Consider the following 25,339-nt stretch of genomic DNA (forward strand, 5'->3'; position numbering starts at 1 on the left):
CTTTTTTTGGACAGTATATCCAAATATATTCCTATAACTCAGAAAATACTAATAACTTCAAAATATTCTTTCAAATAACTGAGAACTGTATTTTTATTTTTTGCCATCATATATAAATTTTAATAATTGTTTTTACCTGCAGAGTATCATTACCTTAGATGGAGGGGCCCTGGTACAGGTGCAGAAGTGGGATGGAAAGTCAACCACCATAAAGAGAAAACGAGTAGATGATAAACTGGTGGTGGTGAGTATATTCCAGCTACTTAATTCTAGATCCCACTGCAAGGGCAACCCATGATCATTATTTTACCTAAGGAAACATGTAATCATCCTTTTTATGTAGAGCAAAAAGTGATTCTGTTAGGTGTATGACTTTAATTTGGGGGTTGCCCTCATGTTACTAACCTCCCTCAGGCATATTATCCCCTGGGATGCAGTCCCTGGCCCCTCAGGATGCACCATATGCACACAGTGCATTTCTGTTTAATAAATATCACTCACTTATAGATTGCAAGTTTCTTTGAGGGGATTTGAGTCTTCTCAAATCCCTAATATTATAGTATCAGGTATACGTCCCACTACTGAAGATGATAAAGAAACCCATGGTTTAGTCTCAGTGGTTAACTATGACTTTTTGTGTGTCCAGGAATGTGTCATGAAAGGCGTCACTTCTACCCGGGTTTATGAAAGAGCCTAAGCCAAAGGACCAAGGGATGGTGATGGATAGAAGTTTGCATGGAACTCTGCAACATCTATTGGATATATTGTCCAAACGTGTTATGTTTTCCACTAATTAGCAGACAACTAATTTTCCCCAAAACTGATTTTGATTCAATGTCTCTGTGTTGGTTAAATAAAACTTTTTGGATTTAGAAGGTGATGTAATGACTTATTTATTATGCTGGAGAATTTCTCACTCATAACTCAGAGGACACAAAATTGTATTGTTTTGTTTCTTGTATAAGTAATATGTTTATATTACTTAATCACCTAAAACAGAAAAAAATTATGTTTGTGAATTTTTCACTATCTTGTGTAGATGATAAATAGGTGCTGTTAATTTTAAATATAGTGAAATTGTCTACACCAGCTGACTCAGGGCTATCATTTCACATCTATCTGTACTAGAGTGTTCAAAGAGACAGGTAAATGCATGCTACAGAAAAATGATTTTTAAGCTATCATTTTTAATCTGAAATATGTTTGTTAAATGAAGCTGTCTCTGTAATCTCTCAAAAATTAAGTTCAAGTAATCCCATATTTACTCCAGAAAAGAGGTGACAGCTTAGTAATGATGCAAATGCTCCAAATTTCTTACCAGTGGAGCTGGTAAGAAATATACTCAAGTATATTGAATGCATTCTGGAACTCTTTATTTAAAATAAAATCTTCATGGATTCCCAGTATATAAAATAAATCAAAACAAAACAAAAAACCGATACTGATATTTCCTAGGGTAGGAATATGTGTGTGTGTTTGTGTTTATATGTTGTGTCTGTTGTTCTCTCCCTCTTGCGAAAGGTTTTGAAGTACTTCTATAGATCACTGGAGTGTCAGGTATATAGACTGAAACTTCCAAACCAAATATACTTGCCCTTTATAGTGAGCCAAAATCCGTTAAAATGTGTGCTGTAGTTGACATGACTTTTTTTGTGATTTTTTTCCCTTAAAAATAATGCCAGAGATATTTAGTTTCTGAACTCCTGTCCTGTGTGTAACACTAAGATATGGAGAGTCTAGAAAAGGTGGACTGAGTTCCTGATCATAAGAATTTACTTGTTTGCAAACAAAGATTCACATTCTCACCTTGTGCTCACTAGAGGATTACAGAATTAAAAGAAATTGGAAAGGATTGACCAGGACAATTCTAAGTTAAAATTTATTAGGCATTTACTATGGAGCCAGGTGGCTTGCATCTTTGCTTCATTTATCTTCAAAATAATATTATAATAGGAATTAGTATTCCTATTTAAAGGTGAAAAAAGAGGCTCACCTTTGAGTAAAGTTTCACCTGCCCAGTTGGTTTCCTGCAACTGACTCTAAGAATATTTTCCTTGTTTGTCTTCAGATAGTCTAATAATTATTCCACCTATAAAGATATTGACTGTAACTGTCGTTTTTAAAATTTTTTTTATATAATAGTTTATTTTAACATCATTTTGTGCATTTTTTCATCTCAGTTGTAATCCTTGTCGGCTTCTTTATATGTTTTATCAAAAGAAATTCTTCCCAACTTAATTTACAGCTTCATGGTGCCAAAGCATAGGGGTCCCTCTTTCACCCAAAAGATGGTTTGAATCTGTACTTCTTTGAATTGAGGGAATATTTGACATAACCAGATACTGGCATAAATATGCTTTTTGCTGTCATCTGGCACTTCAACTTTCCAGCCTCCTTTAGAACCACTGGAGTTCAAAGCTGTGATACACATCTACAACCTGTGAGCCCTAATCCTTCTTCGTAAATGCAATTTACCTACAAAGTTCACATCTATTACTTCAATTGGAGGTGATGATTTCAGAAGTAATTGTACAGAGATTTAAATTATTTGCTGCCTTTGTCCATCTCTTAGAAATCAGTTATCAAAAGACCATATTTCTCCCTAGAATTTCTGCTCATAATTTTAAATAGTATCTTTCAATAGCAATATTATTTGATAAGCCTAAACTCTGAATTTCCAAGCATTCACTCCACTTCTCTTTTAGAGCTTAAATCACAAAATACTATTCAGTGATAATTGTCACCTTTCTTCTTAGTTTGCAATTACTCTTGATTAACAACAATGATAATATTAATAATACCTTACATCTCATTCCAAATGAATGTTCAGTAAACTTAAATAATATCAATTCATCAACCCTGCAAGGAAGGGAGGAGAAGATATTATTTTAATGAAGAGGGTACTCTGGCACTGTGACTTATCCAAACAAAAAAAGAGCTGAGGTGGACCAAGCAAGGATGTTCTTGTGTCAGGTAGGCAAACACCTCAGAGCAGGGTGTTCATTAGACAATGTCGGGATATTCTTTCAAAGTTGACGTAGCATTTAAGGTTCAAAAGACGGTGGCAACTGCAAATTGTCCCCATTCCATAAGTAATACTTATCAGGTGACACTTGGATGTAAATCTCTACTCGAAGCTGTAATCATTGACTGAAATTCAACTCTACATGCTAATTTTCTGCTTCATAATTTGGAAGTAAGTAAAATGAGTCAATGGGGCTGCCTGGAATCTTTGTTCCTGCTGCCCATTGGCTATCTTGGGAAGGTCACATGATGGCGAGGCCTTTTAAATGAACAGACTGGTAGCACTTTATTGCCCAAGTTCCTTTGACTTTCAGTTGTGAGTTCCTCTTCTTAGCAAGCTTTCCATGATGATCGAGCAATTCTTGGGAACCTGGAAGCTGGAATCCAGTGAAAATTTTGAGGAATATATGAAAGAACTGGGTGAGAAATTCCGTTACAAGATTTGGAAACTGGCAACTCTTTTTGTGAGCTACTTGAGTTTGCACTTTACAAGGAATTTTCCTACAATTTTCTTTCTTTTGTGATGCTAAGGCATATACATAGGAGGTTAGCAAAATCTTTGTATCTACTTTGGCTTTTTAAATTACTAGTAAAATTGTCTATGTTTTAAATACTAGGTCCACAGAGACTTCCTTCTTGTGGCTATCCAGATATTTAAACCCTCTTTTCCCTTATGAAAATATATCATCCTAACCTTTTGATAAGAGTTTCTCTCCCTTGGTTGTTTCATCATTTAGTTTTTTCCATCTTTACATTTATAGAGAGTAATTATTCAAATCTATTAACTAAATATGCTTCAAGATTTGTTTTAAGTTATAATTTCCAGAGCAATAACAATAAATAATATTTACACTTGATAAGTTTTCAGACTTCTGATAGATGTTAGATGTATTTAGACATATTATCTTGAAGAATTTTGAGGGTATTTTTTGTTAGAGAAATAGAACAATTTTGCTCATTGACTAATGACTTCAGTCTTTAAAAACTAAGCTGTTCTTCTTTTCTAATCTTAAAAGAACAGTAATTAATATTTAATTAGGACATGTTTAATGTTTAATTAATAGAAATATCCCTTGCAATATTAAATTGCTTATATACAATCAAGAATGTTTTAACTTGACTCAAATGATCAAGGGATGCTTACAACCTATTAATGATATATTTGCTTCTTCCAGGAAACCACACAATTTTTTATCTCTCATAATAGAAATCAATGTGCTCATAAATAATGTTTCCCTTTTATAGATAGTACTGTTTCTCAGGGAATATTAAGAAACACAGCTCTCTATCTCTTCATGGTTTCTTAGTTTTAAGTTCAAATGTGAGGATATCTAAAAAATTTGAGGCTTAGGGCAAACATAACTCTGGCCAGTATCGAGTTGGAGGTGGGTTCAGGCAGAACACAAGAGGGAGTAAGAGCTGAGCATCTACTCTTCTATGTGGGTTTGTACCATTATCAAGTTAAGTCCTTTGATATCATCTCCCAACACACCTATGAGGTAAGTTTTATAGTTACACATATTTTACTACTGAGGAAACAAAGATTAAAGAAGGAAATCTCATGCTCAGGATAGCTAGTGTTGAAATTGGAGACCATTTTAACCTCCTCAGGCTTCTTTGTGATATACCTCTAACACTGCTTCACTTCAGATGCATCATGCCAGCTCTACAATTGAGTGTAAAATCAAGTTTGCAATGAATACTGGAAGAGGGGGTCAGCTCTGCCACCCACAATTCAGGAGTAAAGTTTGACAATGAAAAATCTACCCTGAGCAACAGGGTCAATGTCTAAGCTAAATTGTCCATTTGGTCAATGTCTAAGCTAAATTGTCCATCTGGTCTACCTTCTTACTTGGTCAGATATGAACTTAATCTACAAGTGGAAAAGGAGTTTGGATTTTATAAGTCATCTTCTTTTAGAGTACATATATTAAAATTTGTATTTCTTATGTTTTAAAGTGTGCTAAATATTTGGATAATTGGAAAACCTGTGTTTAAATCTCAGCTCTGCTACTTATCAGTCAGATCACCTAGAATAAGCCTCTCTTCTTCTCTAGGACATTGTGTATTGGTAGCTAAAATGAGGATAGTAACACCCCCTGCACTATTGTTGTAGTACTCCGTGAGATTAACTGCAAACATCAATCACTTGAATGGCACTCTATAAATATTCATTTTTGCTGAAGCATAAGAGTCTCAAAAAGTGGACTTAGCTTTTCAAATTGTCAAGTAAAATTATTAGACATAATTTCTGGTTAGGAGGGGTTGGATCAACCCCATTAGTAGAGTGATCTTATTGGAGAAATTAGGGTACATTATCCACAATTCCAACAGGAACGTTATGCATTCTTTAAAAATGTTTCACACAAGTGATTTTTAGTACTCCTTGCAAATATCTTAAGATGGCTATTGTTGGGTCTACCTTACAGGTGTGAGTGCCGCAATCCGCAATATGGTGGAATTAGTGAAGCCCAGCATCATTATTAGCGTTGATGGTGATAAGGTGATCATCAAAACAGAAAATTCTTTCAAAAATACTGAGATCGCCTTTGAGCTGGGAGAAGAATTTGATGAAACCACTGCAGACAATCGGAATGTGAAAGTAAGAGTCAAGTCTTCCTGGTGTCTCACAATCAGGGGAAAACTGGAGAGTAGTTAGACATGAAGTATTCATATTACCAAATTGGTTTGTGTTGGTTTTGTTTGTTAATATTCTTTCTAAACTCAATCATTTTGCTACTTATTTTAATGTTTAACAAACCCAAAATTTTAAGATCCTGACTTATTTTTCTGACCTCTCCTTTGTTGTTATACAAAAGAGCATATAGAATGGAACAATTATTAGTAGATAGTTTAGGTGCCTGGAGGAGAGTACTAAGTAATCACTTGATAATACTCAGTTATAACAAGTACTGAGAAAAGGATTATGTAAAAAGAATGTCAAAATAGAAATTAACAAGTAGAAGTCTAGTCAGAACATAGAAAACTGATTCCTTTCTGCATTTATAGAGCACAATAACATTAAGCGGTGGTTCAATGATTCATGTCCAGAAATGGCTTGGCAAAGAGACAACAATCAAAAGACAAATTGTAGATGGAAAAATGGTAGTGGTAAGTTTTTTCTAAAATAAATCTTTTAAATGCTCCTATTTAATGAATGCTTTTCAAGTTACAAAATTCTTTCTCATCCAGAATGTAGGGCTTGGGAGATGAGGGTAGAGCAATTTTAAGTTGTCAGCTACCAACTCTAACAGGCCTCTCTTTGCTTTTAGGAATGTATCATGAATAATGTTGTCAGCACTAGAATCTACAAAAAGGTATGAAGAAAGTGTCTACATCACTGAAAACTTGATCACCCATAAGAGACTGGATTCGAAGATATACACGAGGTTCCGGATTAAAAACAAAGGAGTTTAAATTAATTTGCTCAATAAAACCATAAAATCAAGTGCAGTTTTGGAGCTGTGTGATATTGAGGGTTAGGGACAATATGATAAATTGGTGAGGCAAAAAGCTATACCTGAGTATAAAGGCCCCTATGTTCCCTACCCACCTAACTTTCTCAGCCCTTTACTTTCCTCCAGTGTTTAGTTTAAGGCTGTTGCCAAAGGGTGCTCTGTTGAATTTTATGTCATCTTGAAAGGACACACATTATAATAATTGTTTCCTACAACCTATGTTCTCTACAGATGCTGAAAGTTAACATAGATTGGATAGATGACTGATTGACAAAGATGACAAAGACAGACAGACTGACCGACAGGTCAACCTAAATAGACCCTGGACAGTATGTTCTGTGGCTGAACTAAAACAAGCATTGTCTTATATAGAAGAGAACAAACTCATTTAAGTTAATCTAAAAACACATCTATCATTATTGTTAATAGCTTAATCTTTGCAGAATGACATTTTTTAAGTGCAGTTTTTGAATTTCTAAATGTCTAGTAGGAATATAATTGTTGAAGCTATACAAAACCCCTTAACACTTTCACCAAATACTATTGCTAGGGAGTACTTTCAAATGTTAATGCAAATTAGGTAAAATTAAAGGGGGAAACCCAGAAAATGTGGGTATATTTGTAATAGTCAGAAGAAGAAAGAAAGAAGAATTATACAAATTTGTTATACCTTAATATAAAAATAGATAGGACTTAGTCAACTATAAATTGAGAGTTGGCTTTAATATAGTAGAATATACCTGTCATTTATCACCTAATCTCATAAGAAATAAAAAGTAGAAATTTATATTATCAATAATTACTTCTGGGCAAGTATCAATCAGGACCATCCTATACACCTGAATAGTATGATCAGGATAATGTATAAAAGGACTGAACATGGGGTGGGGAAGTCATTAGTTCAAGAAGAGGAAGCAAACATGTCACCTTATACCCTGAAGAATCTGAGCATATAGTTATGCCCTGAAATGAGGGGTTCAGCCATCGAGCTGCCTGATTATTTCTGTCTTCATTGTGCCTGTCCTCCCTAAAGGATTCAAGTGTATAAAATGTAACTATATTTGCTTCCAGAAGTGGGAGATATTCAACCCCCAAGTAGAGTCCTGTGTACAAAGGAAGGGTGGGTCAATCCCTCAATCAGAGGACAGTCTCTGAATAAGACTGCAGATGACAGCTGTTTTACCGACGCCTCAGAACAAGGGATGAAAGCTTTTCCACAGCCATTCAGATGGAGATATTATTTTCTAAGGTTTAAAATTCTAAAAATTTGTTTATTCAAATCTGGCTTTATAGAGGCAAACTTAAGAATTTCAGAGTTCTGAATTTTCAAGACTTTTTTTTCTCATAAAAGCCACAGCTTTTAATACAAACACTCCAAACTCAAGAAAAAAAGATCTGATATTGAGTCTTTAGAAGTAAAATCAAATATTCTTCTCCTGAGGAATTCATTCAAACATTTCTCAGTACAGTGACAACTTCTCAGTACAGTGTGATGAACTGACAAATAGCCATGAGTTACAATTGGAGTTCACAATTGCCTATTGGTGTTATGGGAAGCAGCGTCTTAAAACTCTATTATTTTTATTGTTATTACCAAATGCTATCAACATTTTTGTAAGGAAAATACTCATTAAAATTTTAAAGGAGTCTTTAGTTTTTATTAAAGATATTCATGTCATCAGTTTCTTGGACTTACTTTCAAAAGTAAGAAACTGATAAAATCATACTTTCAAGTTGTATTGGATTTATATAAGAAGGGTAATGGAACTTTTTTCATCACAGTCAATTGCACAATACAAAGCATTATTTATTCCCTTTCTAAAAAACTTTGAAATAATGGAAGTGGAAGTGACAACAATTTTTATAAATGACACAGGCAAATAAATTTTATTTTTTAGGGTCTCCCTTTTTTTTTTTTTTTTTAGATTTATTTATTTGTGCATACAGAACTGCGGTACAGGCCAGAGGCTCAGGGGCGGCGAGAGGCTTCACCAGAGACAGAGTGGGGAGCAGAACAGGCAGATCGACGAAGTACACTGCTGAGGGGAGCAGCGGGCGGGTCAGGAGAGGTCTGCCATGCCATGTGGTCACCTCCGGGGCAGGTGGGAATCGAACTCATGTGGAAGCGGCTTTAGATTCTCAGTGCTGTGCTTTAACCCGCTGCGCCACCAGGGAGGGCCAAGGGTCTCCCTTCTTAAGGGGTTAAGTCTCATCACTATGAAGCTATCAGCTGTCACATTAGCACAAATTCAATCCCTGGCCAGGGAGCTGACCCACATGGCGCAGCAGACCTCTCAGTCTCACCCACTGCTTCCCTCAGTAGTGTATTTCAGTCAATCCACTTGTTCTGTTTCCTACTTTGTCTCTGGTGAATCCTCACACCACCCTCCCCACACCACACCTTTAACATATATACCAGTTCTTGTATGCATAAATTAATAAATCCTAAAAAACCATTTTTGAGTGTTCCTAGCATGGATAATTTAATTATATCAATTCCATATTGAAGTTTGTAGGAAAGTATTCATTATTCAAAGATTAATCATACTACAACCGTGATTAGTAATATTATCAAAGAATAATTAACCAGATTTCTTTTTGTTTTGCTCAACACTATTTAGGAAGTCACTGAAAGATTAATTTGTTTTGAACAAATCAGTCTTTATGTATTTAATGCTCATATTTTATGCACAGAAATACAATAAACATAACAGCGATTTTTTTATGGTCATGAAAAGAATGTTGACTACTCTGAAGAAAGTAGCCAAAAATAGATAGAAAATTAAGATGAAAAAACAGGGAATAACCTACAAGTTACACTTGCTTAGGATTTCTATTTTGAACACTTAGAGAAAAAATAGGTATACACCTGGAAGTTTTCTGCTTACATCCGGTGTGATTTTTTGGAGAGGGATAAAGTTGGGAGGTGGGGGACATCTAACCACCAGCTCCCTGATAAAACTGGGTTCCTCTATTGCCAAGGAGAAGAAGGGGAAATGTGGAGTATAGGAGGAATGAAGGAAGTTTTGAGGATCAAAGCAGGGCTTGCATACTGCTTCTGCCCTTGACATCTGTGTTAACGTGAATAAATTGCTTCACCAGTTTAATCCCCCCCCCCCAAATGCGTACCTTCTAATTCAAAACATTGTAGTGAGTATAAATAAGACCTTATACAATAGCCCGTGCAAAGAATGCCTCAACTCTTCTCATTTTCCCACATCACCCTTCCGGTTATAAAGCAATTAGAATGCAAAGAATAAGAGAAAGGTAACTGGAGGGACTATGCATTAAAACAGCGGGCAGAGCAGGTGGGTATCTCAACAGAGGTAAGCTTGGAACAGGGACTTGAAGGAAGTAAACAGAAATGGACTGAATAAAACAAGCGAAGAAAATGGATTCTGGCTTACTTTGTCAAACAGAGTTCAGATTCCAGTAATTACTGAAAGTAATACCTTTCAACCCTGAGGTTACAAAGTCATTTCACAAGATTTTTCTTTTTCAATTCTCAACACAAACAGCAGTTAACAATAGATGATAGAAGTAGAACCCAAATATTAACCTTTTAGTAAACATTTGGTAGCGCTGACCAGAAATACTCCCATTTCACTACAGTGTTCTATCTCTTTAAACCACTGTAATGGGGATGGGTAATTGTCAATTGGAGAGCCAGGTTCACTTTTTTTTTTTTTTAAGATTTATTTATGCATACAAAGCTGGGGTATAGGCCAGAGGCGCAGGGGTGGTGACAGGATTCAACAGACACAGAGTGGGGAGCAGAACAGGCAGACCAATGAAGTATACTGCTAAGGGGAGCATTGGGTGGTCAGGAGATGTCTGCCTCACCATGTGGTCACCTCCGGGGCAGGCGGGGATCCAACTCTTGCAGAAGTGGCTTTAGCTTCTCAGTGCTGTGCTTTAACCTGTTGCGCCACCAGGGAGGGCCCCCAAGTTCACTCTTAATGGAGAGCTTTGGTGCCAGAAGCATCTACAAGCCAGGCACTGCGGCCCCTCCTGTGTCCACCAGGCCATGTGAATATCTTTGCATTGAGTCTGAGTGGAAATGGCAGGTGGCTTTTCTGGATCAAGACAGCAAAGAGGCAAGTGTTGTCTTTACTTCTCCCAGCCTCTTTACTCAGAAATCTAAAGGACACAATGAATGTGTCCAAAGCCCCTGAGTCACTTCCTGGTTAAAAACTGCTCATAGACCAGGAATACCGACAAGGGACTGGTCTGTAAGCAAGAAATTAACTTCTGAGTTAAGTCACTAAAATCTCAGGGTTCATTGGAGCGGTTAGTGTTACTCTTTGTCAGTGTGCATTTTAAGAGATGGCGTCTTCACATCTCTTAAAATGTATGCCCAGTCATGAGAGGCTCGCAGGCTGGAATTTAACTACAAAATTCATTTTCATTTGTTGGAGGGAATAAAGGATGAATTGGAACAAATAAATGCAATTTAAAAATGAAATATGTATACATATTTCATATATCATATATATATGACTTACACTTTATTTTCATAACCTGTATACCACTTTAGCTACTAAAAATGTGTTAAGATATACTTCAACTACTAAATCTATCATAATACTGTGTAGTAAGATATAATCAAAACAAGTAAAGTAGAAAAAGTAGGGTATCTGGTTAACACATTATTAGAAAATCAACTTGCAACAGTGTGATTTACATAGAAAGTAGAGGTCCAAGGTTGTGTGTCCCACATAATGAAGGGGGGAGCAGGGCAGGGAGGTGAAGCCAAAAAAGTGAGGACCCGAGGAAAAGACCTGGAGGAGGCAACTAGAGGAGAGAGACGGGAGAGAAGTTGCGTTTGCTTCTCAGCCTTCGACGTGGAAAGAGATATGTGGAGTCAAGACATGTAGATACACTTGGAAGAGAGGTGGGTGAGGGACCTGCGGGCCGCTGACAAAGGCAGCTTTTACCTTGACCTGTGCTTTGATTTGGCTCCTTCCAGACTTGCCTGGCCCTCTGCCCTTTCCTATGTGCCCCACCAGAAGGTGCCTTAGACTGGTGGCAAATTTTGGGGTTTTAGCAGGTCTACTTTGGCCAACCCTGTTTGACCAAGTGTTTACCCAAGAGGGGATGGGTAGCTTTTGGGTGCTCCTTTCTCCTTTTCTATGCACATTATTCTATTAAAGTTCCTTCACACTAAGAGTATGCTTTGTCTTTATGTGGCAGATAGTAGAACCCATTTAGAGGGTACAGGTTTGGGGGGTTTAAGGCCCCTCGACCTGTCCTTTTACAACCTAAATTTTTGTAAGTTTGCATTTGTTCACCATAAAATAAAACTATACACACACAAAGTCATAATTTTTCATTATGTTTTGTAAATGAATTAATTTTAAGGGATTCTTTTCTGCCATCAGCAATAAGCAAGCAACTGACTGTATCCTAAATTTATTTCCAGTGGCTCTTAGGGCAAAAACCTGAAAAGTACAACTTCCTTTAAAAATGTTAATTTTAGGGCTCTACCCGGTGGCACAGCAGATTAAAGCACATCGCTGAAAGCGAGCCACAGCTGCTTCAGTCCTCCCTGCCCCAGAAGTGACCCACAGGGTGTGGCAGACCTTTCTTGATCCACCTGCTGCTCCCCTCAGCAGTGTACTTTATTCATCTGCCTGTTCAGCTCCCCACTCTCTCTCTCTGGAGAGTTCTCTCACTGTTCCTGCACCTCTGGTCTGTACCCCAGATCTGTATGCACAAATAAATAAATCTTTTAAAAATATATTAACATTTTTTCAATATATGGAGAATTGATGAAACTCAACAAAAATAAACAACCCCATCAAAAAATGGGCAGTAGAGCTAAAAAGACACTTCTCCAAAGAGGAAATGCAGATGGCCAATAGGCATATGAAAAAATGTTCAACATCACTTGTAATAAGGGAGATGCAAATTAAAACCACAATGAGATACCACCTCACCCCAGTGAGAATGGCACATCTTCAAAAAACTAGCAACAACAAATGTTGGCGAGGATGTGGTGAAAAAGGAACTCTCCTGCACTCTGGTGGGAATGCAAACTAGTACAACCACTATGGAAAACTGTTTGGAGGTTCCTCAAACTGCTAAACATGGAGCTTCCCTACGACCCAGCAATCCCACTCCTAGGTATCTACCCAAAAGACACAAAAATACTGATTGAAAAAGATACTTGTACCCCCATGTTTATTGCTGCTTTATTTACAATTGGAAAAACATGGAAGCAGCCCAAATGCCCAAAAGTAGATGACTGGATAAAAAAGATGTGGTACTATATACAATGGAATATTACTCAGCAACCAAAAAAGGGAAACACATGTCTTTTGCAGCAACTTGGATGGAGCTGGAAAAGATCATGCTTAGTGAGATAAGCCAGAAAGAGAAAGAAAAATATCGGATGGTTTCACTCATAGCAGGAGTATAATGGACCAGGTGGAAAATAACAAAAATAATGAACAACCATATACCAGAGACATTTTGTGGGGGTGGAGTGGGGAATGGGATCAAAAACGGGGTGGGGGGAGGGAAATGCACAGGATTATGGTGATGGCACATGGGTGACTTGGTGATGGGAAACCCACGGGGATTACAATTGAGATGGAAAAAAAATGTACAAAATGATGTAAAAATAAACTTTTGTAATAATAATAATATATATATATATATAAATATTTTTTTCTAGGAGGAAATGCAAATAGAGAGAAAAACAGGGACAAAAATCACATATGATAAAATGTCAAGGGTAAGAAACTGAAATGCAGAAATTCTGTCTTCTGTGTCCCCTCACCAGTGAATGAGTAACTTCAACTCTCAGTTGTTCTACTAGAAATAATGATGCAATTTGATATCTTAGACAAGTCTTTGGAAAAGAGGCCATATGGGTTAGATTTTAGTAAAAACAAATTGAATTGCTTTGTTTGGATCACAAACTACTTCTTCCCTTTTCTATTGCCATTTAACAAAAGAAAACGAATTAAATATTCTTACTTAAGAGTAGTTAAATTGCAACATAAATGCAATTGTCACTATAGTAACCAAAAGATCTATTTGTGACTCAGAAAGTTGTATGGTCTGGTTTGCACTAAGAAAACAGCTTTGATTTCAACATTGTTAAAAACGAGAGAAAAACACTTCTGGAACACAAGAGAGGAGGATGTCAAGGCTAAGGTGCCATTGTCACCTCTGTCAAATTGTCATTTGACAGTCCCGCTCTACGGTGTAAATTCTGAAGATAAATCAGGTCAGTTTCATGGCATCTGGTAGCTAGGAATTCTATAAGATATTTTGCTAGATAATACTGATTTTGTTGGCTCTTTAATAAGATTCTCACTGTCTTTGTCCGCAAATAATAAGGAATAATCACTGGATATTGTACTTATTAACTATTAACTAATATAAGGCCTATGGAAGCAGAAACTACTACTGTTTCATTCACCATGTTAGTGCCAGGGTTATCACAGTTCAAATATAAGTATTGAATAATTGTATGTATATTGGCGAGACTATCTACAGCTATCTTGCAATTATCTTACATGCGTTTTCTTAGTGTTGCAATAAAATCATGGCATCCTGAACATGGAAAATACCACTTTTACCACTGACCAAAAGAATGGCCAAGTGTAAGAATGGGGCTTATAAATAACTTTCACACTCACAGCCTTTGCTCTTTCCATACCTTCACTATATGATAAAGGGAAGGAAGAAGGGAGTGGAAGTAGGAGAGGAGAAAGTTCAGGAGAGTATTACAGTCATGTACTGTACAATGACATGGTGAAGACTCTAGGTTAGGAGTATCTTTGTAGGAGAGATTTTTTTTTTTGAAGATTTTATTTATTTATGGGGTACAGGCCAGAGGTGCAGGGGGTGAAAGGATTTACCAGAGACAAAGTGGGGAGCAGAACAGGCAGGCCTACAGTAATATACACTGAGGGGAGCAGCAGGCTACACAGGAGAGTTCTGCTGCACCACGTGGGTTAGCTCCCTGGCAGAGGATGGATCGAACTTGTGCTGCAGTGGCTGCTGATAGCTTCATAGTGCTGAGACTTAACCTTGCACCACCAGAGAGGCCCAAGATTTTTCTTACAGAAAATGTTAATATTTGAGAGTATTCACATTTTATCTTGTATCATTTTTAGTAAATTAGTTTTTTCTCAGGAATTAATAACTTTTTAAAATTTCTTGGAATGAAGAGTTCAGAATAATTTAAGTTTTTAAAATAGTTCAGAATATTTCTAATGATTATTTTAATAGTGATAGTATATGTTGGTCTGCATTTTTAGTCCTGCTATAAATTTTTTTCTCTACCTTAAAAATCCATCTTGCTAAGAGATTATCAATTTTCTCAGTCTTCTCAAAAACTTTTGATTTTGGTTCTGATTATATTTCCTATCACATATTTATTTATATTATGTTAATATCTGTTCTGTGATCTTCTACTTCTGTTTTCTTTGTATTAGCTTTATTAAATCCCTTGTAATTTTTTTTGCTGTTTTTTCCTTGTTTGCATTTATTTTTGGCTAGCCATGCCTCTGAAAAACCATAAAAATAATTTTAGATAGAAGTGACATGATCTTCTTTCGAAGAACAGTTATGTTTGTTTCTGGCAGGTCCCTATACTCACTAGCTCTCCCAGACCACATTAAACTGATTTTAGAAACTGAACTGACTCAAGCACAGGTCTATTCCTGGTTCATCTTTTATGTTGCAGATTCTCAAAGGTCCAAACCAAAGTGCGAATGATTCGCCAGGTCTCCGCCTTCCTGTTGCTCTAACCCTATAGCCTTGGCATTAGGGTTAGACTTACACCTCTCACCTGCCTCTTTCCAAATTCATGACCCTTAGAGGGGCAGCAGTCCCAATAGTGCACTTATTTCTCCAACTTCTTCTTTTCATTCAAATCCTACACCTTTTTTTTCTTTTAATTTCTTAATGCCCTAAAGATTTTTTTTTCAATTTTGTCCCTATTTTTCAGAGTGCCAGATACCACAGTTGGAAAATTAGATTGATTTCTTTATCAAGTTCTAAAGAATTTTGAATTTGAGAATTCTAAAGTTCATTTTGAAAATTATTTTCTTAATTATTTAGGAAAAAACAGTGACTTTTATTGGTTATTCCTCCTAGTAATATGTGGTATACCTTCACGGCTGCTAGTTATTATCAAAATTATTTCTATTTCACAAATAGTTTCAGACTCTCTAGAATTAAAATCTTATTTCCAATCTTTATCAAATCATAGATAGAACGTAAGTTCCATAAAGGTATGGGATTTTGTTCATTGATCTTTTTTTTTTTTTTTTTTAAAGATTTATTTATTTATTCATATAGAGCTGGGGTACAGGCCAGAGATGCGGAGGGCGAGAGGCTTCACCAGAGACAGTGGGGAGCAGAACAGGCAGATCGAGGAAGTACACTGCTGAGGGGAGCAGCGGGCGGGTCAGGAGAGGTCTGCCACGCCATGTGGTCACCTCCGGGGCAGGCGGGAATCGAACTCATGCGGAAGTGGCTTTGGATTCTCAGTGCTGTGCTTTAACCCGCTGCGCCACCAGGGAGGGCCCTCATTGATCTTTTATAAGAATCTTTCAATGGTAACTGGCACTCTGGAAGATAGTAATAAATAGCTTGCAGTTCCACAAGTGAAAGGTATGGAGTCAGATCTTTGGTATCCAAGTGGAAGTCATGAATCCTTTATTAATTCCTATAGAATGTTTGACTATTGCTTTCTGAAATAAGCAATTGCATGTATCTTGAAGAGACATGTAGGTGCTATTTACATGATATATGTTACATGGCTATATATATGGCAAATTTTTCTGATTCATTTTGTTTGAAACTTTAGCTCTTCTTTTTAGTGTAAGGTTTAAGCTTGAGAACTTAGGTAGACAAAAATCATTGAAAGGAGAAGAAACAAATCTACACTACATGGAGATTGTAACCATTTTAAGAACATTTAGTTACAAGTCTAAATGTGTGTTAGTTATAATGTGTTTTTTTCTTATCTATCCTTTCTCACCAGGATTATTAATGACTTAGCCAGGAATGACTTAATGTCAATTGTCTCAAGCCTGATTCAATGTAGATGTTCTCTCATTACTTTGATCAGTGCTGTTGACTCAAACATGGACCTCAGAATATCAACGTAACCCAAGCACATCTGGCCAACCCCAATAGTAACATACATCACCGGCGAACCTAAAATAGAAAAAAATTTCCTCTAAAATATCTTCCAATTTTTAAGTTTTCTGTCTTGCTATTATGCACTTACATATTTATATTTCAAACTCCATGGCTATTTTTACGTGCAATACAGTGATAGCTGAAAATTCAGTTCTTCTGTATTGGTTGTTCTGAATATCAAGCTCAGTTTGTGGGAAAGGGATTGAAAATCCTTCCCAATTTAGGCAAAACACCCAATAAAGAGTTGACATTTTTTTTATGTACAAGTGATACTATCCTCATTTTTTTTTAAAGATTAATTCATTTATGCATACAGAACTGGGGTGCAGGCCAGAGGCTCAGGGGCGGCGAGAGGCTTCACCAGAGACAGAGTGGGGAGCAGAACAGGCAGATCGACGAAGTACACTGCTGAAGGGAGCAGCAGGCGGGTCAGGAGAGGTCTGCCACACCATGTGGTCACCTCCGGGGCAGGCGGGAATCAAACTCATGTGGAAGTGGCTTTAGCTTCTTAGTGCTGTGCTTTAACCCGCGACGTCAACAGGGAGGGCCACTATTATTTTTATCAAATGTTTTGGATAAGAAAAGAACACATCCATTTAGAAAAAGGACATTCTCTTATAGCTGCTTTTTTTTTTTTTTTTTAATCCCAATACAGTGTACTTCCTTCAGGTACATTCCCTTAGGTTTGGGGTTGGGTTAACTGGTTAGCTGAAGAATTTTCCATTCAGTAATTCATTCCCACTTTGAGTATGTAAGCTGAGACTTGGACCCACTGGATATGGTTCTACACCTCTGACCCAGCTTGAATCACATACCTGCAATGGCTATGACACAGCTATGGCTCTGAGCTCTATGATTCTATCTTCTATGAGCAAATGCACCGTGAGATATTTTCACTGTTGTGAAGAGTGTGTATTTGTGTGCTAAATATATACAACCTGGTAATACCAGTGGTCTTACAGGCAGGAACAATGCCAGCAAGGAAAACCTGCTAGGAAAAGGAAAGGCAAGAATAGTACTTTGCTCTCTCTCATCAAAAACTGGTGCTCTAATATTTCCTAGCCTGGATATCTCAGGTCTTGGTTTTGAGTAGAAAATGAGTGTTTCTATGTAGTCATAGCAAAGTAATATCCTCTGCAATTGGATCAGAACATCTGGGAACAGTTAGCAAAAACAAAGCAAGTAGATAATTGTCCATTCTAGTTATCATGGAACAAGGCCAGGTTCGAACCTTCTTCTCCCTATTCAAACTCCCTAATCTCCTGAGATCCAGTTTTCTCACTGTTTATATAGATGCAGTAATATTTATTACTGGATTTGTTGAAAGGATTAGGTTAAAACAATTTGTATTAAGCCCTTAGCCCAGTGACTAGCCCATAATGGCTCTCAGTATACTTTAGGGTTTTTTTTTTTATAGAAAATCCTTTCTCTTTATAAAACTAAAGATTTCTTTTAAAAGATTTTAAAGTTTCTGCATTAACTAGGAAACTGCTTAATTTAGATTTAGAATATTTTTAGATGAAAATCTTCAGTTATGGCCAAAGAGCATGCTATAGTGCTACTTCTTGTCTTCTTGTCCATCTCATGAATACAATTTCTGTTCTCTGCAGTAATTTTCTGCCTACTGGGCTTGCCTAGGAAATGTGAGCTATGCCAAGCCTCCCTCACCTATGAATACTTCCTCACACTACCCCCCTGCTCTTCTCTCCCACAACATATTTGAAGCTGCTATCACAATGCTCATGGGCATTTTCCCTTTCTCCTTTTTCAAAAAGAATTCTCAATTGTGCAGACTCAGGATTGAGAGTGAGCAAGATGCCAAACACACACACACACACACACACACACACACACACATCCCATTCATTCATTCATGCTTATATAATTTACTTTGGTATACTTTGGTATATGACTCAAAGATTTCCTCCCCGCCCCAAAGCATTACAAATCTAAACCCTTCTTAAAAATGTATGATCAACCCAAATTATTTTGAAGTTTCAATTAGCATTCTCATAGATTTTTATAAAAATTTTTGGAGACCAAAGGGATCATTATGTGGGGTTTTCTTTTGTCCTGATGGATTGCTGAAGAGCCATTCATTGCCCACTCCTGACACTGCATTTCCCCATTGGGTCTCCCTGAAAGTCACATGACTTAGACCTATTTGAAAAGAGTCTTCTGAGGCTTCGTCATTCCATTTCAGTTTCCTGAATCGAACCTAGAATTGTATTGAATTCTCATCCATCACAATGAGCAACAAATTCCTGGGCACCTGGAAACTTGTCTCTAGTGAGCATTTTGATGATTATATGAAGGCGCTGGGTAAGAAATATTCTTTGTTGTTCTAATTGAGAAAATTCTTATTAAGAAAGTTATAGGGACTATTTCCTTCTAATTCATTTTTATCAGGAATTGGAAAGTTTGCACAGCCTGAAGTACCATTGTATTCTGGGATTAATAACTTTGTTGACATTCTATTAATATATTTTTTAAGCAATTTTAAGCTAATGAAGAGCTACTCAAGTGCATGAATTCTCATTGATGGAGAAAATAAGTCTTAGAAATTTAGTTAACTCATACCCTGGATTTCCTGAAAGGTAGTATTAGAACAACTAAAGAGCTCATAATTAAGGAGTTAAATATATTAAAGATAATAGAAAACTTCTCATTTAAAATTTTATGTTTAACTAAGCTAGTTTTCTCTTTCTAGCTCTAGGTTGTCTAGATTAAAGAGTTTGTAAAAAGGAAATGTGTCCTAAATCAGAATATCCATAAGGTAGGGGAGCTAGACATGGGGCATGGCAGTGAATTCAATCTCTGGTACACTAACATCAGATTTTTCTGGAGTTAGAACAGTGAGTGAAGATAGAAACACCAAGCATTTAGTACATGAACTTTGCTTTATACAATCTCTGGAGAATGTTCCATAGATATCAGCACAATAATTGTGAACAGCTTAGAAATTTATAGAGTTCTTTGATACAATAAAGAGTATTGTCAGTGATCTCAGGTTATCATGCTTACTGAAGTACTTATAGCTTTATTTCACTGCTCCAAAAGTGTATGAGGAAGGTTTTATCTTAGATAAAATGAGAAAAATCATTTCATTTTTCCTGGGAAACTCAGATAAGTTATGGGAATAGACCCATACTATTGGTTACATTTATAAACTACACCTTACATGTGAGAAAGAAGCAAAATATAAAGCCCCAATGAAAACTTCCATTTCTGTCATTTCCAGATTTTAAAACCCATAAGAACACCTGAGGATTAGCAGAATATAGGTCCTGAGTCTTTAGTGCAAATGTCATCTTTTAGTTTGATAAACATTGTTCTAAATTATATATAGCAACAAAACATTAATCAGAATTAGAGGACAAGTTTCCAATTCTTTATTGGTTATAATGCTTCAGTTTTTACTTTGTAGAAATAAATGTATATATGTATAATTACATATTTGTATATAATTAGTTTTTATGTTTTGCCATGTATTAACCTCATTAGACATTTCTTTTTTCTGTGTATTCCTATAGTCTTGGGTAACAGTACTAATAAGTCTAACTTTTTCCCAATTGCACTTAAAAAATCATTTTATTAATCTATCGTAAAGATCTTCAAGGTAATTGGATAATTATTTTCTACTAGCTAGACTTGGGAACAAAAATTTCAGATGTAAGATTCTAGCAAGGATGTGAGGGAAATTCTTAACCACTCTATTCTTCTCTATATCCATAATATATTATTGAGGGGAAAAGTCATGAAACAGTATATGCAGCATGGTCTCATTTAAAAATACATCTTTAATATCTGTATGCATAAACTAAAATGTCTAGAATGATTCATGTAAAGCTATAGCTAGCAAATTTCTTTTTTATTTTTTTAATAAAGTATCATTATTTTACATCTTTGTTAATTTTTTTCACAATATAAAATTTCACCTCAGGTGTGGTACCATGGTCGTCCCACCACAGAAGCACCCACAGCCCTCCACCACAGTCAACTGTGCTCTCCTTCCCTCCCACCCTCTTATCCTCTCCAGTTCTCCATCCTCTTACTCCTCTCCCCCTGTATGCCTCAGATCTTTGGTCAACTTTCAAGGGTTGATTTAGTTGTCAATTTTCAGTGGAACTTGAGATTAAATGTGGTAAAATGGAAAATGTGTACTACTTAGCCTAAGTACTTTTATCTTTAAAATTTGCCAACATTACTTTGCAACAACAAAACCTAAAACACTTTAGTTCATAGACCTGGATATCCAGTAGGTGGTGAATCATGGGAGGTCTTTAGTAGTAAGTGATACTATTGCCATTTACACACCCGAGTTACATCCAGGTGTAGACTGTGGCTACTTGTAATCTCTCTAGGTCCACTCTTTTGATCAACATAATTCTAACATTGTTTTGATTTTCAGGTGTGGGTTTAGCTACCAGAAAACTGGGAAACTTGGCCAAACCCACTGTGATCATCAGCAAGAAAGGGGATACTATAACTATAAGAACTGAAAGTACCTTTAAAAATACAGAGATCTCCTTCAAGTTAGGCCAGGAATTTGAGGAAACCACAGCTGACAATAGGAAAACAAAGGTAAATTTAATGTTTCACTTCACTTTGGCTCTGACTACCAATTGGGAGAGAAGAGGACTCCCGCTAGGGCTCAAATGGGTGGACTGTTCTGTTCTGTTGAAAATAAACGTGCCTATGAGAAATCTCATGAAAGCCAATCAATAATGAATGGACTGCTTCTTCAGCAACCACAGTTCAAGCCACTCAATTATGTAAGCTTGTCTTTGCAGACCACTGTAACCCTGGCAAGGGGTTCACTGAATCAAGTGCAGAAATGGGATGGCAAAGAGACAACAATAAAGAGAATCTTGATGGATGGAAAAATGGTAGTGGTAAGAGAGCTTTCACTTTTGAATTCATAAATGTTACTTAAAAAGAGATATTAATTATATTAATTTCAAACTATTTTTATAATACAAAAAAATGGCTTTCTAAAAATAAAGTAGGAACTCATGTTTGGGCAATATTTAACTCATCAAGACTCATCTACTATACTTCAGATACTTCAAGTATAGGTTCAAGATTTTAGAAATAATGAAACTCACTTATTTAAAAAAAATTAAAAATGGTGGTAAAGTTAAAGAATGTATGGGTAAACCTCACTGGGTAAACTCACAAAGAACAAGTTTGCATGCTTTTTCCCTTGAGGTAGCATTGATTTACAGCATGTGATTCAGAGGCGTAGGGTCACACCTCCTCAGATGCATGGCACCAGGCCATAGCCCCACCTATAGTCCCCTACCATTGTCTGTGGTACTACCTCCCTCTCTTGCATCCTCAATTACACAGATTTCTAGAGTTTGTTACTGGCATGATTTTGCTATGCCTTTTGATTGTTTCTCTATATTCCATATAGAGATATATTTTTAAAAAATGTATATGAAAATATCCAGTATTTATCTTTCTCCTTTGGATTCATTTCTCTTAGCATTATCCATTATCCCTTTCTGTACCATCTGTCATTGCAAATAACAGTAATTCATTTTTTATGGCTGAGTAGTATTCCCTGGACTGTGTATTAAGTGTGTATGATGTGTCCATTCCTCCGTACTCTGTACTCAGATTGTTTCTATACCTCATCTATTATAAAGAGTGTTTAAAAGAACATAGGACGTCATATATCCTTTCAAATTAGTAGGGTTTTTTTTTTCATTCTTTGAGTAAATATCTAGGAATAGAATTGCTGGTCATATAGTCTGCCTACCTTATTGTTTTGAGAAACAGCATTACTAATTTGCATAAGGCAAGTCTAAATTTTAAAATCAAACCAAATTATGAGTTGACACAGTTGTAGAATATTTGTAGGCATCTACAAGTATCTATACTGGTTTTGCTTTAAGAATCCTAGCAAGTTGGACTAAACTATGTCAGTAAATCAAGCTGAATTCATTCTAGAATTATTGTAGTCAACAGCTAAGATAAGAATGACAACAAATGTTATAAAAGATGTTTTGGGTTCTGTGCTTAATATTAACTCATATATTCAATATTAACTCATATATTCATATATTCAGTAAAAATATTCATGTGCTGTTTTGAATGTTTTTTCTCTTAGTAATGAGATTCTTATTCTTAGTACCACAATAGATTTAATGGGAAGTAAATACCAGTCTCTACCACAGATCAATTGAATGTAAATACTGCTGGATAGAAACCACCAGTATTTTTTAATGTCCCTAGATAATATAAAGGTGCAGATAGTTTTGTAAATCATTGTTTTAGTAGATTTAAATGCATAAAAATTATGCATAAAGACTTGCCACTTACAAAAAATTCCTCTGCAGTAGCATGGATTAAATTTTAGTTATAGTTCTTAAATCTCTAGAGATTGACACACTGATACTTATTCCTTTCCAAGTTTAATTTTATGAGTTTATTTTTCATTTGTTTTTTATTATAAATGTGCTATTCCCTTGAGAAACTGCATTTTAGATATGTAATTAATCACTTCTTTTTTTTTTTCTTTTTAGGAATGTAAGATGAAGGGTGTGGTCTGCACCAGGATTTATGAGAAAGTCTAAGAAAATCAGCTCCTAGTTGAAATGACTGTTGCTGAGAAACAACTGTTTCCATTGGCAATGTCTGACTACACTGTAGTTTGCTTGCTTTTGCTCTCATCTAAGTTGATCAAATTTGCGAAGGACTAAATTCATAATAATTGAAAATTCAGTGTTAAAAATCTATTGTTTCAAGTTCTAACATTTTCACATTATATGCATTAAAGTTTATATATTGGTCAGACATAAACAGTGAATAATATCATTTAATTACCTGTGAAATTCTAACCTATGTAACATTTTGTGTATTTGATACACACACACATTGTGTATATTTGTAAAAGGAAGTACCTGTACTGAAGAGAGTTTGCAAGTTCAAATACTTTCAGCAGCTAGGAGAATAGTGAGGGAGGCATATCAGAAATGTAGCAACAACAGAAAGGTACTATTTTGAATTAAGAACTCTAATTTTTAATAAAAGGGCAACTTCTTTGATAGTCATTTATTTTTTAATTGAGGGGAAATTTGTAGAGAGTGAAATGTACAAGTATTAAGGGTGAAATTCACTATGATAAATACATGCGCCCATATATATCACACCCTGGCCACCTCCATAATGTCAGAAAGTTTTCTCAGTCCCTTCCAGTCCTATCTCTACCAAAAGCAAGTAATAATTTGGTTTCTATCTCCATAAATTAATTTTGGTTTTTCTCAAAAGCCATATAAATAAAATCATATGGAATCATGTATTATGTGTTCTTTTCTATTTGCCTTTTACAATCAGCATGGTGTTTTGGAAATTCATGTATACTGTTGCATGAAGTAGAAATAAAGGAAGACAAGATCCTTTATATTGCACAGCAGTATTCCATTATCTGAATATTTCACAGTTTATTTATCTCTTAAGACAATAGGATTATTTTCTGTTTGGGGTTAGAATGAATAAATCTGTTACATAGTCTTGTACAAGGCTGTTTGTGGACATAATGGATTCCTTTCTTTTGGATAAATAGTTAGGTGTGGAATTACTAGGTATGAGTTGATTTTTTGACAGGCATAAATAGAAACTCACTGGTAGTAATGAAATTGTCCCAATTGAGCATTACACAATTGAGCAAATGAGAAAATGTGTTGACTTTAAAAGCCAGAATTTTTACCTTGGAAGTAGTGTTCAAATATGGGATAGAGAAGAGTGTAAAGAAGCCATGTGAGAATGGATTGGTATACATGTAAATTCATGATTTCAAAAGCATATGTATATCTATAAATATGAGGGCTCCTTGAAGAAATGGCATAATAATAAAAATAATAAAACATGTCACAAAAATATGGAAGTTAACTTTGAAGGTATGCCCACTATCCAAAACTAGGACAATGTGAGGAACAAAATAACAGAAAAATAATAAAGATAAAACCTGGGTTAGGGGGATAAGAATTCAGAAGTATCTCCCTTATGATAGGATGCCATGAGTTGATGGGTAGACATGGAAAAAGTGCTCAGACTGGAAAACCATCATATTTCAAACATCACAGCCAATATTGACCAGGCAAGAACTACCAATGGATGCTAGAGCTAGAGGAAAATTTTGATTGAATGTAGAATATTAGTTTGGTCTTAAAGTATCTCCTTACAGATTTTTTACTAGTTACAAGGGACTACAGAGCAATTATTCAGTGGAAGAACTGGACAACCCCTTGCCAAGATTATCAAAATTAACTTTTCATTGCCATTCATCAATGCATGACACATGCCTTCAAATGGGACATCTTGAATAGAAGCAATGTCACTTATGTAGTATTTTGTTCTGGACTCCATATCTGGAACTAATTAGACAGAAATGTTAAATAAATTCCAATTGAGGAATGTTTTATTAAAAAGGGGGAGGAAGTTGTTGACTGAATTCTTCAAAAATGTTAAGATACAGAAGACAGGCCCTCCCTGGTGGCTCAGCAGGTTAAAGCACAGCACTAAGAAGCTTAAGCTACTTCCTCATGAGTTCGATCCCCGCCTGCCCCGGAGTTGACCACATGGCGAGGCAGACCTCTCCTGACCCGCCCGCTGCTCCCCTCAGAAGTGTACTTTGTCGATCTGCCTATTCTGCTCCCCACTCTGTCTCTGGTGAATCC

General features: G+C 36.0%; 3 protein-coding genes across 3 annotated transcripts in view; all 3 read left to right on the forward strand.

The window, feature by feature from the left end:
* Nucleotides 1-874, forward strand: part of FABP4 (fatty acid binding protein 4, adipocyte) — a 6,794-nt gene extending 5,920 nt beyond the window's left edge. Inside the window, exons 3-4 of the mRNA XM_004679771.1 lie at nt 143-244; nt 647-874. Coding sequence (XP_004679828.1) covers nt 143-244; nt 647-697 — 153 coding nt within the window. The 3' untranslated portion in view covers nt 698-874. The remainder of the gene's footprint in view (nt 1-142; nt 245-646) is intronic.
* A 2,497-nt stretch (nt 875-3,371) lies between these two features.
* FABP9 (fatty acid binding protein 9, testis) lies at nt 3,372-6,446 on the forward strand. The gene is made up of 4 exons (XM_004679772.2): nt 3,372-3,444; nt 5,454-5,626; nt 6,034-6,135; nt 6,297-6,446. Exons 1-4 carry the CDS (start codon nt 3,372-3,374, stop codon nt 6,345-6,347), a joined length of 399 nt encoding a protein of 132 aa, XP_004679829.1. The 3' UTR covers nt 6,348-6,446.
* Nucleotides 6,447-18,848: 12,402 nt separating this feature from the next.
* Nucleotides 18,849-23,898, forward strand: PMP2 (peripheral myelin protein 2). Its single transcript, XM_004679773.2, has 4 exons — nt 18,849-18,974; nt 21,064-21,236; nt 21,446-21,547; nt 23,186-23,898. Exons 1-4 carry the CDS (start codon nt 18,902-18,904, stop codon nt 23,234-23,236), a joined length of 399 nt encoding a protein of 132 aa, XP_004679830.1. The 5' UTR covers nt 18,849-18,901; the 3' UTR covers nt 23,237-23,898.
* Nucleotides 23,899-25,339: the final 1,441 nt, after the last annotated feature.

This window comes from Condylura cristata, unplaced genomic scaffold (genome assembly GCF_000260355.1).
Source record: "Condylura cristata isolate star-nosed mole 26May11 unplaced genomic scaffold, ConCri1.0 scaffold00009, whole genome shotgun sequence".
In the NCBI taxonomy this organism is placed as follows: Eukaryota; Metazoa; Chordata; class Mammalia; order Eulipotyphla; family Talpidae; genus Condylura; species Condylura cristata.

Coding starts and splice junctions, on each gene's coding strand:
- FABP9 (XM_004679772.2), top strand. CDS start 3,372: ATGATCGAGCAATTCTTGGGAACCTGGAAGCTGGAATCCAGTGAAAAT. Junction 3,445..5,453: donor GGAATATATGAAAGAACTGG/GTGAGAAATTCC, acceptor TCTACCTTACAG/GTGTGAGTGCCGCAATCCGC. Junction 5,627..6,033: donor CAGACAATCGGAATGTGAAA/GTAAGAGTCAAG, acceptor CTGCATTTATAG/AGCACAATAACATTAAGCGG.
- PMP2 (XM_004679773.2), top strand. CDS start 18,902: ATGAGCAACAAATTCCTGGGCACCTGGAAACTTGTCTCTAGTGAGCAT. Junction 21,237..21,445: donor CTGACAATAGGAAAACAAAG/GTAAATTTAATG, acceptor TTGTCTTTGCAG/ACCACTGTAACCCTGGCAAG. Junction 21,548..23,185: donor TGGATGGAAAAATGGTAGTG/GTAAGAGAGCTT, acceptor TTTTCTTTTTAG/GAATGTAAGATGAAGGGTGT.